Here is a 17,256-nt window from a genome sequence, read left to right on the forward strand (position 1 = left end):
TACTTAGATGATTGGAAAGATTTACATTTTTGACTAAAAATTGTATGAAACATTAAAACAAACCTTACTTCATGTTATTTAAGAGTCAAATTTGTTAACAGGGCGGGTGACAGTAGATTTGTGCAGGCACCTTGCTGCAGGGCATGTTTCAAGGCCTTCTGCCCATCACGCACCATCTGATAAGCAGTGCGCGCCCTTGACTGGGAAGAGCACTTTAGAAAAGTTTATTTTTAGCGCCAAGTTTACCCGGCGTAAGCACATTTATTTAGATTAGACTCCTCATAGAATTTTGTTACTTACGACTCACGACCGTTCAGCTGTAATAGATTAATACATGCTATGTATACACTTACCAAAATATGTTTTCCTTGAAATGATAACATTACGCAGTTCATTAGTTGCTAACAAAGGAGTAATTATCAAACACAATGAAAGGCAGAACTATGTGAAAAAGACGGCTAATGGCTTCGTTGGGCAGAGATAAATTGAGCTTTTTAATTTTGAACAAAAGTGGAAGACGTCTTCACTGGAATATCTTAAGGAAGACTTGTGCTTACTGGTCACGAGTAAACATTTGATGATTTTAATATTTACCTTCTTTTCTAAATAGTCGATTCAGTTGACGCATCTGAACATCAGTATCATCGGTACCACTACCGGATTCTGTGGTCTCTAGCTTTGCGCCTTTCACCTGCACAGTGATCTTAAAGGATGATATGTGATATAAAAATCTGTCTTATATAAATATATCTTACGTTATTGTTTTGCATTAAATATTGAGTACTAATACCTAGGTTTTACTTCATGAAATGGCGGCGAAGGCATTCCTTGTTTACAGACTGATCAGTTTCAATGATGAAAAGTATTCGACGTGACGACAACGATCTATTTCAACCAATTATGATATACACACACTAAGTATTTAAAACTTTCTTGTACTTAGGGATGATTTCATTATTTGTTGATTTAAGTATTTTTTCTGGGTTTATTTTGGCAAATCTATTCGAAACGTCAAAAACGTCAAATTGAAAACGACAAACATCAACAAAAATCATTTACTGGTTGATCTTAAGGTCACCTTTATCATATTGTAGACAGCAAACGAAAGGGATACATCTAGCGATGAGTATCAAAGTATCTGGCTCGGTCGCGGTGGGATGGCAGCGTAATTAAACATCGTTTGATTGAGGATCCCCACAGATCCCTTGATTGAAGCGCCTTTGTGTAACGCTTCCTCATTTCACGTAAAGCTTTGAGGCGTGGTCTCACTGACAGCGGGGTATTAATAATTTATAATATAAGGGCTTTCAAGGACAGAAATAATGATAATGTGTACCTTACAACTTTTTATGTTACACTATAAATAATAAGGGTCGCTGTGCAGAAATTTAATTGGTGCTAAAAGTTTGCCGTATTTTTGAGGCGGCTGAGCTAATTATATCGGCGAATGTAATATTTACTTGATAATGTAATTCTAAAGGTTGATAACCTTTTGTTCTTTAAGTGTGGCTTCTGATTATATCCAGTTACTTTTTTTGATCTTAATTAATTGGCTCGAAATAGCTGTGGAAAAGTCCAAACATATGAGATAAATCTTAATGGATTTTATGAAGTCTGATGATAAAAATGTAGATACGGTTCATATTTTATGGACATGAGTTACTAAGCAATTCTATAATTTCTGTCATTTTTGATTACATAATTTATTTATTCATGTTTTATTCTTGTGTTGTATGTCCACGCTGTCAGTGACACCCCACCCTACAATTTCCTACTCAATAGAACAGGAGGACAGAATAACAATTGGAATTGTCATTGACCGACGCTATGCTCGACAGACACAACGAGCAAGCCTCTTAATAAACAACAATAAATGTAACTTCTAGAAAACAGATTAGTATTGAGATTCTAACATTTTTACAAAAAATCTGAAGGAACACAATCAAAAGGAATGATATTAAATATGTATACTACCTGCTGCCATGGGCCCGTCCGCCAAAATATAAAATCGGGATAAAACCATCCTATGCGTTAATCCTGCTGTATAACCTAAGTATAAATCGTAAGTCTAAATCTGTTCAGAGGTTCTTGCGTGAAAGAGAAAGAAAGATCCATACATACAAACTTTCGTGTTTATGATATTAATAGGATCTAGTATGGATACGATACGGATAGGCTGCGGTTGCAAAGGCCTAAAGAGGCTGAGGACTTTTTTAAGAATTTTCTTTATTAAAAATTTAGTGGAAATCAATGAAGAGTAGCAGATTTTTTTTTTAACCGTCTATATTCATACAATTATAAAATATTCGAGTAAAATATATTGTCTGGAAGAAATCACGTAAGATAAATCTTTCAATGCACAAAAGCGCAGTGAACTATAAGGCAATGGGTTATTAAAATCACTCTTCTGGTTTAAAGTAAATCTGCTGCCGTATTAAAGTGTTTCCACAGCTGAGCGGCAGACTGTGATGTGATCAAAATGAGGATTGAATGGAAATTCATTTTCTGAAACTGAAAAACGTTTAAAAATACTTAGTTCTTTGACTTATTACTACTTAAATATTTAATATGTGTTTTCACAAAAAATTTGGCAATCTTGTGACATCTTTTGAAATATCGTGCCAGTTTTTCGTGCAGGTCTACTAAATAAATAAACACTTTCAAAAAATTATTACTCACCGCATGCGTTGCAACAAAATTTAAATAGGGATTGCATCTTGAAATAAATATAATTTTTCAGCTTTTCCACACGATGTAAAGGTTAATCCTATCTGACATGCCTGAAATATAATAGTACAACAAAAGCTACTTACCGCTTCACGAAGACTGGATGTTATATTTTGATATATCAAATATGCTTATTACAACTAAATACCTTCCATTTATGAATTATTTTTTCCCTTAACGCAGCGAAAGCCTATATACGGGGTAACTGGAAACACTTCTTTTGAAAAATAGGTCCTAGATACAAGGTAAATGACCAGGCTGTACAGAATAAGGTCTAAATAAAACTACAAAAACTTGTTATAATTAATAATATATATAATCTCATTACTATGACGCGCAAACTTGGACATTCCGCGTCAATGACAATTGACTTCCAAAAACGTACATGAAAATAAAGTAAAAAAGTTTTTATTACATGAAAACTACGTCTTTTTACTGTAAACCATTAATTTAACTGCAAGTAATGACAGTTATCAGTTGATAAAAATAGCCTCGTATACCAAAGTCAATGACGGGTCCAAATAAGTTCAAAATTTTACCATTTACGTGCGGTTGCAGTAGCTCTTATCACTAGGAAATACAGGTTATTTTGCTTTGCCTGTGATACGTAAATGTTGTTTGATGTGACAAATTGTTGATAATTCTCGCGCCCTCTCAAGACAGAGGTTATCAAGCGTGGCTATGATTGTACCAGTAATCGTAACATTTTACAAATTTTAGAACTAATGAAGGCATGGAGTGGTTTCGTAGCTAAAATATTTGTGGGTGTGTTTAACTGTCATTGATATCGGTAGGTTAATATAAATATCGTCTGTTCTAGACTGTGTTAATACATTTTTTTTATTCACGACACTTTAAGATGGATGCAAAATAATACCAATTTGTGATTTTTGCAAATAAATGGAATATTGTGTGATCTTACATCTTAGTATTTACTTGTGGTTCTTCTATTCTGAATACGGATATCGAAGCGATAAGTTTTCCAATCATGTTTTAATCATTAAAATTAAGCTCGTTGCATTGTATAAATGGTTTCTGTTCAATTCATAATAACAACATAAATTAAAAGAAAACTTAGCATAATTTCAGCTCCACAGATTTCTACAAAATCTGCGCACGAGTGTTGGCCTGTGATCATGATTAGTGTCATATTGACACTTGGCGCCGATCTGCGCGAATGTGCGGTAGTGGCATCGTGACTTAGTGACAAATACTAACTAACGACGATCGAAATGGGGATCACCACCGAAAAGGACTTTTTAAGACCAAGTGAGTATAAGTCGTTGTTGAAAGTAACAGACAAAAAAAAGAATCTGTATTAATCATTTTATCATTCATGAAACTGAACTTAATTTGTTTACGAATTAAGTGAAAGAAGTTAAAAGCTTCACTACACTATAAATATACCTCTATCCAGCTAAGAAACCCATTTATCATCATACCTTATTCTGTACCTACTCCTCACATAAGCCTTTGCATGACCCAACTTTCTACACAATTGACGAATGTTCAATTATAAACTACAAAGTGGATCCGTAGCACACTCCCTTCCATGTGGAAATGAAGTGTCTGTTGAAAACAATTTAAATCTCTTCATCCTTCTCTTGTCCTGTTTTACATCGCATGCCCATCCACACCACAGCTCGATATATCAAACTTTTATAGTAAGGGATGAAAAATATTAAGTACGGTTCTACTGTTTAAAAAAACGACTCCCCACTAAGGAGTTTAATCCCTGTGTCGCGGTGGATTTCACAAACATACAAATCACGCTCACAAAGACGAACAAGCACCTGTGGATCACACAAATGCTTGTCCTACACGGGAATCGAAACCGCGCAGTGGGTTTGGCGTGGTGACCAACCACTCGGTTACACGTGCTGGCATATTACTAAATCATGTTTTATTAAAATTCGATCAAAAAAGCGAGTTCTGGACAAGTGTAAATGTAAAACAATTGGAACTAACTTCCTCTTTAAGCGACATCTTCCCGTGTGTTGCAGAGGGGTTGGGTGTCCGCCACGCGCAGTCGGCGCTGCTGTTCTTCGGGATGCTGTTCGCGTTCACCATGAGGGTCAACATGAGCATGGCCATCGTCGACATGACCGACGAGAAGAAGGAAACTGTGAGTGTCGTAGTATAGCAAAATCTATACATGTCATAGAGAGATTTTCTCCTAGATTCTATAATTAATAGTTAGCAAAGTCAAATTTCAATTTACTTTTAATAAAATAAAGATTTTGTCCAATACGGCCAAAAGCGGTCCATAATATTAGATTTAATTAGTGTGAGATGATCATATAGAGAGGATCTATGCTAGCCTAGACCAGGAAAATAAAAAATGCTTTTTTTTACCTTTATATATTAGTAATCATAAAATACCAACTCAGGTACAGCTTAAGATGTAGTTTAACACTCAAATGACGATTGAGTTAGAATAAGACTTTAATAAAACTTAAACGTACTCAGTACGAGTTCGAGCTACACCCGGTTTCAACCGGAACTCGTATGCTACAAGAGAACTCACAGCCTCGTGATATATTTTCTCATCATCATACATTCGTTTGACACTCATCTAATTATATGGAATTATGCGTAAATAACTATTTGATTTATTTATCTGATGCAATAGCTCTCGCCTTGGGATCGATTGCAGTTGAAACTTAGGTCAAATATATTGTTGCGTAGAATCATTTTGTTTTGTTGGACATTTCCTGTTATGACAACTTCACTTATTTATTTTTTTACTATATAAAATGTTTTCTTATATAACATGAACGAGATCTATCCGAATTTTTGTATTGTTATGATTTTCAAATCTAATGTCATTAGAAAAAAACTTATCAGTAAGCAAAAATGTTTGCAAACAAAATATGTTTAGATAAGTATTACTTAATGATAAGATTAATTAATTCCTACAAAAACTCCGTAACGCCGAAACTAAATAGAATCTACTGCTTTAAAATTATAGTTGCCTTCGGGTGTTATTGCAATTGCATTCACAATAGCTTTCATTTATCGAAAAGATTATAATTATTTGGTTGATTCCTATGGATGAGGAAAACCGTCTTTATTTATATATAACTTATATAATACCAGCCTATATACACCAAACTGCTGGGCACAGGGCTCTCCCCATAAGGAGAAGGATTAAGCATTAATCACCACGCTAGACTCGCTGCGGGTTGCCGATTTCAGATTCCAATATTAGAATTGTTTTCCTCACGATTTTTTCCTTCATCATTTGTCAGTGGTGTCATTCAATAATTAAGAAAAACTTTACACTTTACTTTGAAAAAGTTTTTTTTAAACATCAAATAATAATTATTGTTTAATCTCCATGATTATTTTTATTTGTGTCAAATCGGCGACAGAAACACATTGTCTGTAAAAAAATCAACTGCTTCTAGATTTCACGATTCGTGCAATTCCTTATTAATAATAGGGTTCCATTTTGGTTCCCGGATACAAAACCTTAAAATGAGAAATTGGAAGCTTCTTTAAGTAAAGAACTCTACTATACCTACATACAGTTTTAGCCTCCAATATCATCGTGATGTCCTTTTACCGCTGGTTCTGTATTCAATGCCTACCTACTTTCCTCACACATCTTCATATTTTCCAAACTTTTCTTGTTCGTCTTCACTCCTATGAGATTAAAATCGGTTTTATTTCAACAAAGTAATTTGTAATTTTCCACTAACGTACATCTCAAAAGATCAAAGCGATCCTATCTAGAAACTCCGAACTATGCACGAAATCTTATCAATTCACTGAATTAATTGGCTCGTAAAATTAACTTTTAAAACGTACTGATATAAAAATATCCTATCACACGAATATAGCAAAGGTCAGGTAGTAAAATTATAAAACATAACAAAAGCATGTGACTCTGTTTGTATTTTGGAAAGGCGAATGAATAAAATAGATAAGCTTATTGATAAGAATGATAGACAGACAGACGCGACAGATAATATTATTTTGAACTTTGCTTTTTTGATTGTGAAGGACATTGTGAATATTAACATGTATAGTTGTGAAAATATTATGCCGAACTATGACACAAGAAGAGTCTTTTTGTTCTTTGTGTTTGCGAATCTGTACCGGAGGATTGTGGAGTATAGGGAAACCTTTGAAAACATAAATGCTAAGTTGAAGCTTCACTGTTATAGGCTTTCTGACATAACGAGGTTTCATTTCTATGGATATCTTACTTACGTAAAAGTTAGAGCAAATAGCATACGAATATAATTGGACGTAGTTATGCAAACTAGAACCAACCCACAACATATCATTTTTGAGATAATCAGGTTTTTATTTTAAAGGTGCGTTCCGTTTTGCGTATAAAATGTTCCTCAAACTCGGGTTGGTACCTTAAACGGCTCCTTATTTTTGCTTTGTGGCTTGCTATATCGGCCAGGATTTTTTCTGAGATGATGTAATACACCATAAACAGCCTATCTACATATATAACTCAATTTTACTCAAAGTGTGGGTTGTTTCTAGTTTGCATAACTACGTCCAATTTATCTGAAACAAATGAGTGCTACATTCGAAATTAAATTACTTTTTAGCGACCTAATTGTAATGTTTATGTACAAAAGGAAAACAGTCAGGATAGCCTAAGTATAAAATAAACACCAACAAAACACAAATGTGTTTCCCATGCGGGACAATAAATAACATTTTTCATCGTTTGGAAGTTAGCTGTATATGTACATTGTAATTGAAATCAATTAATTACAGCCATTAATTAACCATCATCAATTAATAAAACCCTTGCAATCTGAAAAATAGAATAAGAAATAGTATTTGAAGTCACAAGGACTATTTTGCTAACCACACCCCGGTATATTATCATTATTTCTTAATCCTTTATTAAAGATAGTCTTGTAGAGATATATTTGTTGGTAACATCAATTATTTAGTACTTTGCAAACAAAATAACAATATAATCATCAGTTATTGAACTCGGCAACCTTCACTAAGCTGTCAAAATTGAGAGCTTTTCTTAGTAAGCTGGCAATTATTGTCTAGACACAGTATTGAAAATATTTATAAAAAGAAAATAATGATTTTACAATAATAAAGAGGATTATCAATATTATAAGAAGAACATGAAAAATAAATTCTCACTGTAATTTCTGATCGCAGTACTGTATTAAGGGATTATTTTCTAATTTTCGTCTGCCGATCTAAGGAGTTTAATCCTCGTATCGCGGGGTTTTCACAACATTCAAGTCACATGCACAAACACATCCAGCCTCAGCGTCAGATCACTGGAATCGGTGATGGAAACCGCGTCACGACGCACACTCGGTTTGGCTTCATGGCCCTTACCAATTTATCCGAATAATTTAGTAAAATGTGCTAAAACAAAATCATAAGTAAGTTTCTTACTTATTGAAATGGATGAATAAAATACCACTATGAATTTGAACCTTCAACAAAGGACTTGGCCGGATTCTGCCCCAGAGTGTACAAGAACCAAAATAAAACCAATAATTATAAAAAAACGAATAAGGAATTTTGATAATAGCTCAATGTACTGTAGCAGCGGGAGAAAAAAACATACAATAAAAAGATTTTATTCGTTTGTACTCCACTCAAAAGTAACCTTAATGTTGCCACATAATATTCACAAAGAACAAAGTAGGGAAAGTCCGTCACTATAGACATCGAGCTTAAAATGTAAAATGTTCATAATTAATTATAACTTACATGACACATATATATTTTTTAAGCTTACTGATTTATTTGAATAAATGAAACCATAAATATTATTAATTAAATAAAACTAAGTTCGCGTACAAAGGAAGATAGTCACTTGTGTGCTGACAACATTGAAGTGATGAATATCGAGCGTCTAATGTCAATGTCAAATCACATTCTCACTTTGTAAACAATAAACTGTCATTGCGTCGGTTTGTTTTTTCGTTTATAATATGTTTTATAATATGTCGTAGCCCCACGCGAGTGCTCCACTAACTAGTCGTACTGTGTATACTTAAGGAAAATGGCCCTTTTACAACCGGATCACAATCGGAGAACGTATCAGGAGACATGTTTTATCATCATTACCTCCCGATATGACTGTTCTTTTATCGGAGTGGTTAACATTCGAGGTATGTTGTAGCATCATTAAATCTTTTTTATACCTACAGCATTCATATTATTCAAATACCTATCTACAATTTCAAGACTAATAAAGATACTTATTTTACCTTCACAGTTATCATCTCATAGCCATGTCTGTGGTGCGTGTTATGACAAGATATCAAGATGTCTTGCAACGAACTCCAGGGAAAGACAACTCGGTCATATCAATGTTTCTTGTGGCTGTGGTAAATCAGTTACATGTGCCAAAAGACACGAAATTCTGGAGGGAAGCCCTCTCGCCTCAGTTGTATCACTTTGGCAGTACTTACATGATGACATGTAAGGAATACGTTTTTAAATATCTACATGTGAATAATTGTTACAGTTTTAATAGTGTAGTCAATCACATTAAATAATTTAAACTTATTTGAAGTTCTAATTCAAAATGTAACAGGCGATATAGTTACTATGATGTAATATTTAATGCTGATTATATATTAATTATTAGTAATGAGGAATATTTTTAATTAAGAATCAGTTAGGACAAGTCTTTACTTGCCTTATTTAGATAACTAGTGATTTACTCTGACTCCACATTGATTTTACAAATCTTCGGAACTCTCTGTATTTCTATGCTATAATATGGATGTATTATATACTTTCACCTTCCACATTAATCACTCTATATATTGGTAAAAACTGTATGAATATCTGTTTGATTGACAGAGATGAGATGGGGTATTTTATTTTGTAATATGTGTCTGGTTTTGATGTTGGCAATAAAGTAATAATATTGTTATGTATATACATTTGAGTTTACATATATAGAAAGTCAAGCTATTGATTGTCAAGTGTGAGTGGTATTAGTTTCATCTTTTTTTTCAGGTTAGAGCAGCCAACTTTTTATGTCATGGTTGTTACATGAGAGCTAACAGCGAAGTGAGCCGAAGAATTATTACTGATTCCAACCGTTTTGACGCCTTAGAAGATCACCAACCTGATCAAAATATCCAAATACCAATTCCTCCACCACCTCCTCCACAACTTCCTCCACCAGTTGCTCCACAACTTCATCTTGGCCCAGGTCAAGATGTTTCATCAATTTCCCTACCTAATTATAGATGTTGTGCTAATACATCTAGGCGATGCATATTTAATGGATGTCAGCAAAGTGCAGGTTATTTAGTGCCTACCTTAATTAAATCAGCCTTGCTGATTTATAATAAGCTTTATGCGGATTCTAATGAATGGGAGTTATTATTGGAGAACTCAAGTTTATCAAATACTTTCGCAGCACTTGAAATTGAAGGAAATCATCCTCCTATTAAGAGGACGTATTAAATCGAGACATACGTCCAGGCGTGAATATTACACGTATTTTTTATATGACGAGCTTCCCTCATTTGAAGACCAACTTAGAAATGGTATCTTGAGTTATCGGTGTAATTGTGTATCTAGCAACCGGACTGTTGGATGTTGTGCTCACATTATGACAATTCTTTGGTACTTGGTATGGACGAGATACCAAGAAGCTGTCTTTTCACCAGCCGCGTTTTATAATGTTTTATTAATATTAAATGTTTCAACAATTTAATTTCTTTTATTTGCTGTCTAATCCAAAATGTTATCAGTTGAATAATATTGTGTAATATTGTTCTAACTTCCAATAAATTAGATTTACTCAAATTCAAAAATAATGCTGCTATCAGTGTTCAAGTGATTGTATTATGAATATTAAATGTCTAGATTAAATATTTATATACCAGGAACATAAAAGTGCTTTAACCATAGTTTAACTTTCAACCTAACCTTACTTAACTTTCAACCTTCATAACTCTTGTCAGCGACTGCTGAGCAAAATAAATCTTTTTTATTCTTGTTTCTAACGATGTTTACTATTAATTGACGTAGATTTTATTCGTGTACATGCTGGGGCACAGGTTCATACAATTTCCGGCGATGTCCTTTACAGGCACGTTTCTGCCCACGCGACCAACGCCATTATAAATAGGCACATAATAATATTGCTTACACGCGTTACTTATTTATAGATGTTTGTTATAAATGTGAGATGCATTCTTAGGCCATTTCCACTTGCAGCTTGAATGGAAAGTTTATCGTGTCACTCGGTCAGCATCTGTGCTAGCCCCGCCCTCTCAGATATGAGTGACCTCACGAGCTGTGACGTCATATGTCATGCTCTTAACTAAATAACGCAGATATATGTCGTAAAATGTATTGTTTGTTTTAGTATATTATTATTGACGTAATATAGTCATACATGTGTGTTTATGGCATAAAGCGAAAAAGCTTTTTCGTTTGTTCAATACATAATGGTCTCTTTTAGTGCAACGGTTTACTATCAACTGTGTGATTAATACTAAAATGCTCTGACTTAAAAAACTGTACCTATGTTTCTCAGACGCAATCAAAAACCTTATAATGGAAGGTTTGTAATTGTTAACGTGTACTAGCTGAAAACTGATGCAACATCGCCCATGTAATGCTGTTACTTGCAAGAAAGGTTAAAGTTAATTTCATAAAGGTATTGCGACTGCATCGATAACATTTTCTTACACTTACAAAAATAACTGCGTAGGTACTTTTCATCGGATAACAAAATCCGTTGAACCTGAAATACTTCGGCCTTTTTGAATTTATCTAGTGTAATGCCACTTGACTTGTGACCTTTGTTTATCTTTACAAAGAATTCACTTTTGTTTTGTTTAGGTATAACATTATTATATAAGAAGGTTGTATGATTTCGTAAGATTCTTGTAATGTTTTCGGGATTATCGGGATTCCCCGACTAGTTTCGAACCCAACCGGAATTCTTAATCAAGTACTGACGCGGCAGGGTCGAGAGTCAATCATCATTATTGTAATTATAAAGACCTAGGAATCCTCCTCGAATAAAATAAACACTAGTTGGTTGCCCAAAACTTTCAATTTTCCAAGTGCTCCTAATTCCTGGCCCCATGTTACAGCACTTCGACTGGCCTCACAGCGTGCAGGCGGTCATCCTGTCCTCGTTCTTCTGGGGCTACGTGCTGCTGCAGGTACCGGCGGGCGAGCTCGCCTGCCGCTTCGGGGGGAAGGTGCTCTTCACCATCTCCGTCGTCGTCAACTCCATCATATCCTTGTTGCTGCCCATGGGAGCTGCTTGGGTAAGTGGGATTGTTCTACTGACTTTTAAATTAGTCATACAAGTCACTGTCAATGGGTTCTTTACCAAAAGATACTTTTAATTTTTACCTTCTCTACTGCATGTTTTTGAAATAATCTGTAACAGGAAAGTGTTTTTTTCCGTGAAGCGATAAAGGTTGATATTACAAAATTATGAGGCACCTTTCCAATCCATTTATGATGGACAATATTTCATCATCATATTGTTTGATTTTAGGGAGGTTGGAAGCTGGTATGCGGGTGTCGCGTGTTGCAAGGTCTAACACAGGCCTTCATATACCCGAGCACGCACCACTTGGTTAGTCAGTGGATGCCGCAGCAGGAAAAAGGGGTGCTCTCCACTTTTGTATACGCTGGTAAGTTATAACTATATTCACTTTCTTCTATTGGTTGATCTTCTAATGAACTATTCCTCTTTGATAAGCCACTTGTTCTAGTAAACAATATTTATCCCGTGTAAACATTTCTGTACTCAATTTTGGGGCACTTTCCGAGTATAAAGACGGCTGGGCCGATTTTCATAAAATTTTAATAGAGATATATTTCAAAACTATTGTTTCAGATTTTTTAAACCTATTTGTTTTTTTACGCTACTATTACAGAAATAATTGAAAAATTGTAATTTCATTACCAAATGCATTAAAATAACAAATCTATTTTTGATATCATCACTTCCCATACCTGGTTCTGTATCGCCGCTAATACCTACTTACGTACTGTTCAACTGAAACAAGTCACGTAAATCTCACTTGAACACAGTTACACTCAAGCTCATCTGGAAGTTAAAGTAACTTAGTTATACCTCACAACAGCTCACGTTATTACGATGTTCTGAGGTTTTACTACTTCTTTACAGTGATTTGAGTATGGTTGGCTACGGAAATTTGTAACGCCAAAACATGCTGCGACACGTCAATAAAGATGAGTTTTGATTAAAGCCGCAGACGTTTTTCCTGTTTTTTTTGGGAGTGCTCATTTTCGGCATTGTTTTTTGTGGCCTCATTCTGGCCTCCGTATGTTCTTCCCAATAAAAGAAATAAACAAATATCTAATTACTTTTTAAGGACAGTTTTCTATTTATAAATTCTTTCTTTTGCGATATTTATAAATAGTTATATAAAAGTTGAATGCCCTTTTATTCAGGTGGACAATTAGGAATAGCCCTACAGCTCCTGGCGTCAGGTTTTCTGGCCACATCTTGGGGCTGGCAGGCGATCTTCTATACAAACGGCACCCTCGGGCTAATCTGGTCAATCATATACATTGTTTTCGGAGCCGCCTCTCCTGAAACATCCAGGTTTATCAGTGAAGAAGAAGTGCTGTATATACAAACCTCGTTAGGACGAGTTGGTGAGCAGAAGGTAATTAAATCATTCTGTTATTAAGAGTTTGTAAAGTAGTTATGTGTACCATACAAGGAAGGTTCACTTTAATAATATGTATATTATTTCATCATGTAAAGACCTGTTTTAACTATAGTTTTTAAGTGGATTCTCGACGTCGTTTTTACTTTGGTAAACATTTTAACCAATTATTTTTCATGTATCCATGTTCAGCCAGAACTACACATTTTTGCGTGATATATCTATATTTACATGTAGTTTTAAAATTTTCAGAATTACCCAACGCCGTGGCTGAAAATAATGACATCCCTTCCATTCTGGGCGGTGATAGTGGCGCACTGTGGACAGAATTGGGGTTTCTTCACGCTCATGACTGAAATGCCGACTTATATGGCTAAAGTGCTCAATGTTGATCTCAAAAGTGTAAGTCGAAAATAATGTAATTTTTATGCCATTTTTAAACTACGCTTGGCAAAAGAATACTCGTCCACGACACGAAGGCTGAAATAATTTGCTTTGATATTTTTTAATTTAAAATTCCTGACATTTAGTATCTAGTTTTATGCAATACAATTGACAATGCACAAAAAAAAATACATTTCATTTGAAAACTCTTTTTTCTTTCAGAACGGTATTTTATCCTGCCTCCCGTATCTAGCTATGTACTTGCTCAGCTTCGTAATGGGTACAATGACTGACGTTATCACGAGGAAAAAATGGCTCAGCGTTTCCGGCACCAGGAAACTTTTCAACTCAATAGGTAACTCATACATTTCACCATTTTATGTACTTTTATGTTTGGCTTTACTTCAAAATAACATTTTGTTTTCTATCCTTTTTTAGGCCTCTGGGGTCCTGCTATAGCCTTGATCGGCTTGTCGTATGCACCCGAAGGCAATATGGTGTACGCCGTAGTGATGCTTACCCTCGCCGTAGGAATCAATGCTGGACAATACACTGGTTATATGGTAAGTAATTATCAATTTTTGAATGACATTATTTTTTTATTTGTAACATATACGAAAACCCATAATACAACAGATGTTCTTGTTTTCTTTGACGTTGGTAATATAGGATTTTAAATGTACCTGAAAAATGGATAAAATCAAATCAAACTTCAAATTGCATCTACATTTAAAATCGACGAATGAAGACTTGTTAAAAAAACATCGAAAAGGCCAAGTCAAACAAGCTAATTCATCAAAAGTCTCCGCTTCTTCTCAATTTTAAAGTTAGTGAATCGAAACACTGCAGAAACTGATCCAAAATAAACATTAAGATGAAAGCTTACTTTGCAACAATATCAACTTGTGATTAATGAAATGCATCAAGCCTCAGCACTTCAGCAATATATAACACAGACTCTGTTGAGGATACAACAACAAGTACGTTTGGACTTGCAAGATAAATTACTCTTCTTATGGAAGTTGTATTTATAAAAACTCAGATTTAGTGTTCACATGAAAATGTCTATCTATCTCACTTTACTTACTACATTGTTGCTTTTTTAAACCTAGTATTACAAATCAAATTCTTTTTTCAAACCATAAAAAAACTTGAGAACAACTCTACTCTGAAAACCAGATTTTATTTTTAATAAAGTTATTTAATAGCCTGGGTCTCAAGAGTGAGCCTTGTGGTACTCTTACACTGTGGTTAAGGAATTAAACGAATTATAAGACGTTTATTTTAATGCTAGAAACTTGTTCTGAACCTAAATTATAATTATGAACTAACTTCAAATTGTTTTTTAATTGTGCAATTGCAATACTTGACCTGTAAAAATGGTTAATTAAGTAATTGTAGCGTTTGCTTTATGAATTAACTTCAAGTTTTTTTTAAATGTGAAGACATTTATTTAAATACAACGATATCTCAATGATATTATGTCATAGAAAAAAGTATCATACTTAAAAGACGCCAAAATATTAAATTTTTCGCCGTCTAGAAAGTTTGTGTTCAGCAAACCTGTATGAGCGCTGTGAATCATCGCAAACTTTACGAACTTTAGCAACTGATGAAAAATAAATTCTTTTCAGTTTGCACAATTTAAACTCACAATTTTTTTTTACAAAAAAAAAAATGTTTAAAGTTCATATTGTAATCGTAATATTTTTGTTCAATGTACTAGCTGGCCAAAATCATAAAGAGTGGAAAAATCTTCTGCGAGCCCTATGTCCCTGATGAGGGATAGCAGGATTTCTTCACCATCACCATATTCATGATTTATGATGACTGCACTCTATACATTTTAACCTATAGTTGTATATTGTTGTGTAACCTGATGTTGTGTTGTACAGTTGGTCCACATCGACCTGGCTCCCAACTTCAGCGCCTGCCTGATGGGGATCACCAACTTCTTGGCCAACATCATCTCCATCATCGCTCCTCTGGTCTGCGGGTTTATCGTTCACGATGAGGTAAATATTTATTACTTGTTTTACGATATCAAACTATTTGCCATTTCACATACATAGATACTAGTATCACTGTGATACGTATTTCAAAAAATGGATCAATATTTATTTAATGGTGATGGAACAGCAACAGTCTTACGCTTTTTAATAACTGGGACAGAGTTTGGTGAGGTACCAATTTATCAAGTTTAATATCATTTAAATTAAGTTTTCCTCTAAATACCTAGTATGTAACGTTGAATAATGTTACATTTCAGACGCAGCCTTCAGAGTGGAGAAAAGTATTCTTCGTGGCTTCAGGAGTCTACTTCTTTACAAACTTATTCTTCATATTATTCGGTACATCTGTAAGGCAGCCTTGGAACGAGCCTAAAGAGGATGATGTTGGTAAGCGAAATTCAACTTTATAGCTGTAACGTTAAAGTCTAAATTTATATCAGTGTGTAATTTAATTATCATTTTAATATTCCCAGAAATGAAAGCTCCTGAAAAGTCTTCGACGACGTCGGAAGCGAGATAGTTATAATTTCTGTTGAAACTAATTTATTATGTACCTGAGTTAAGTTACTGTGTTTGAAATAATATAAACTTTAAATACACTTACTTGTTTTATTCATAGAAGTGAAAGTCATAAAAGTGTGCTGTGTGTTGAAACAAAATTGCTATTGAATTAAATAAAATGGGATCACATGGAAAATTGAAAAGAACCACTCCATATTTAAATAGGTGTTCTTGTTCTCATCAGTCATTCACCGTAAGACACGTATCTCCACACCCCACAAACTCCATTTGCTTTGTCCCAGTCCACTTCGGTTCCATACATAGTTTATAGTGTGTCCTCACTCCTCGGCAGGCCACTACACAATAGGAATAGAAATGACTACTTCAAAAATAGACTTGCTGATAGGATGCTCTAAATATTTAATTTCCTTCAAACCTACGAATGCTACAAACAGCACTTTTACCTCAAACCTTTTCCTTTTGCCCATATTTGGTAGCAAGAATTGTATCACAAAATTTTGTCGGGTCGACAGTTATCGAATTATGCATATTTAAAAGTAAGAACATGAAATTGAAAAAAAAGAGTAAATTTCTAAATGAACCTTCTACTGCAAACGAAGTTATTTATTTTTATATTTAAAAAATAAGGCTTAAAAATATAACGCATGGTTATTTCAGAAGTTCACTGATTTCTTTAACTTGTACTTTATATTACCCAAGGTCATCGCGCGGACTCAAATCCTGTCAGGCATTTCATACGAAAATATCTTAAATATTCTATTTCTGTATCAACAACAAACGAAATACGTGTTGACTGTAAACGATCCATCTCAAAGATTCTGGGTAAACTAGGGCTAGAATATCGCTTAAAAATTCAGATGACCATTACCACTGGCCTATAGTGTACGTGTCACGACTCCAAGTGATATCAGTCTAATACGTTACGTGTGACGAATGCGGGATGGCGGTGAGTCACGGCCTCA

At 34.4% G+C, this 17,256-nt stretch overlaps 1 protein-coding gene and 1 long non-coding RNA gene across 2 annotated transcripts; both read left to right on the forward strand.

Annotated features, from left to right (window-relative positions):
* Positions 1-3,450: 3,450 nt before the first annotated feature.
* LOC113498835 (putative inorganic phosphate cotransporter) lies at positions 3,451-16,371 on the forward strand. The gene is made up of 11 exons (XM_026878979.1): positions 3,451-3,996; positions 4,731-4,852; positions 11,814-11,993; positions 12,230-12,368; positions 13,156-13,373; positions 13,629-13,778; positions 13,983-14,115; positions 14,199-14,323; positions 15,656-15,775; positions 16,030-16,159; positions 16,246-16,371. Exons 1-11 carry the CDS (start codon positions 3,960-3,962, stop codon positions 16,290-16,292), a joined length of 1,401 nt encoding a protein of 466 aa, XP_026734780.1. The 5' UTR covers positions 3,451-3,959; the 3' UTR covers positions 16,293-16,371.
* LOC113498836 lies at positions 8,828-10,417 on the forward strand. Its single transcript, XR_003401040.1, has 3 exons — positions 8,828-8,852; positions 8,960-9,165; positions 9,712-10,417. It is a non-coding gene; the product is annotated as an uncharacterized LOC113498836 (long non-coding RNA).
* Positions 16,372-17,256: the final 885 nt, after the last annotated feature.

This window comes from Trichoplusia ni, chromosome 11 (assembly GCF_003590095.1).
Source record: "Trichoplusia ni isolate ovarian cell line Hi5 chromosome 11, tn1, whole genome shotgun sequence".
Classification (NCBI taxonomy): domain Eukaryota; kingdom Metazoa; phylum Arthropoda; class Insecta; order Lepidoptera; family Noctuidae; genus Trichoplusia; species Trichoplusia ni.

Bases quoted from the DNA above. Each gene is read 5' to 3' on its own strand.
- LOC113498835 (XM_026878979.1), top strand. From the start codon at position 3,960: ATGGGGATCACCACCGAAAAGGACTTTTTAAGACCAA. The intron at 3,997-4,730 runs GTGAGTATAAGT...CGTGTGTTGCAG, and splicing joins AAAGGACTTTTTAAGACCAA to AGGGGTTGGGTGTCCGCCAC. The intron at 13,374-13,628 runs GTAATTAAATCA...TAAAATTTTCAG, and splicing joins GACGAGTTGGTGAGCAGAAG to AATTACCCAACGCCGTGGCT.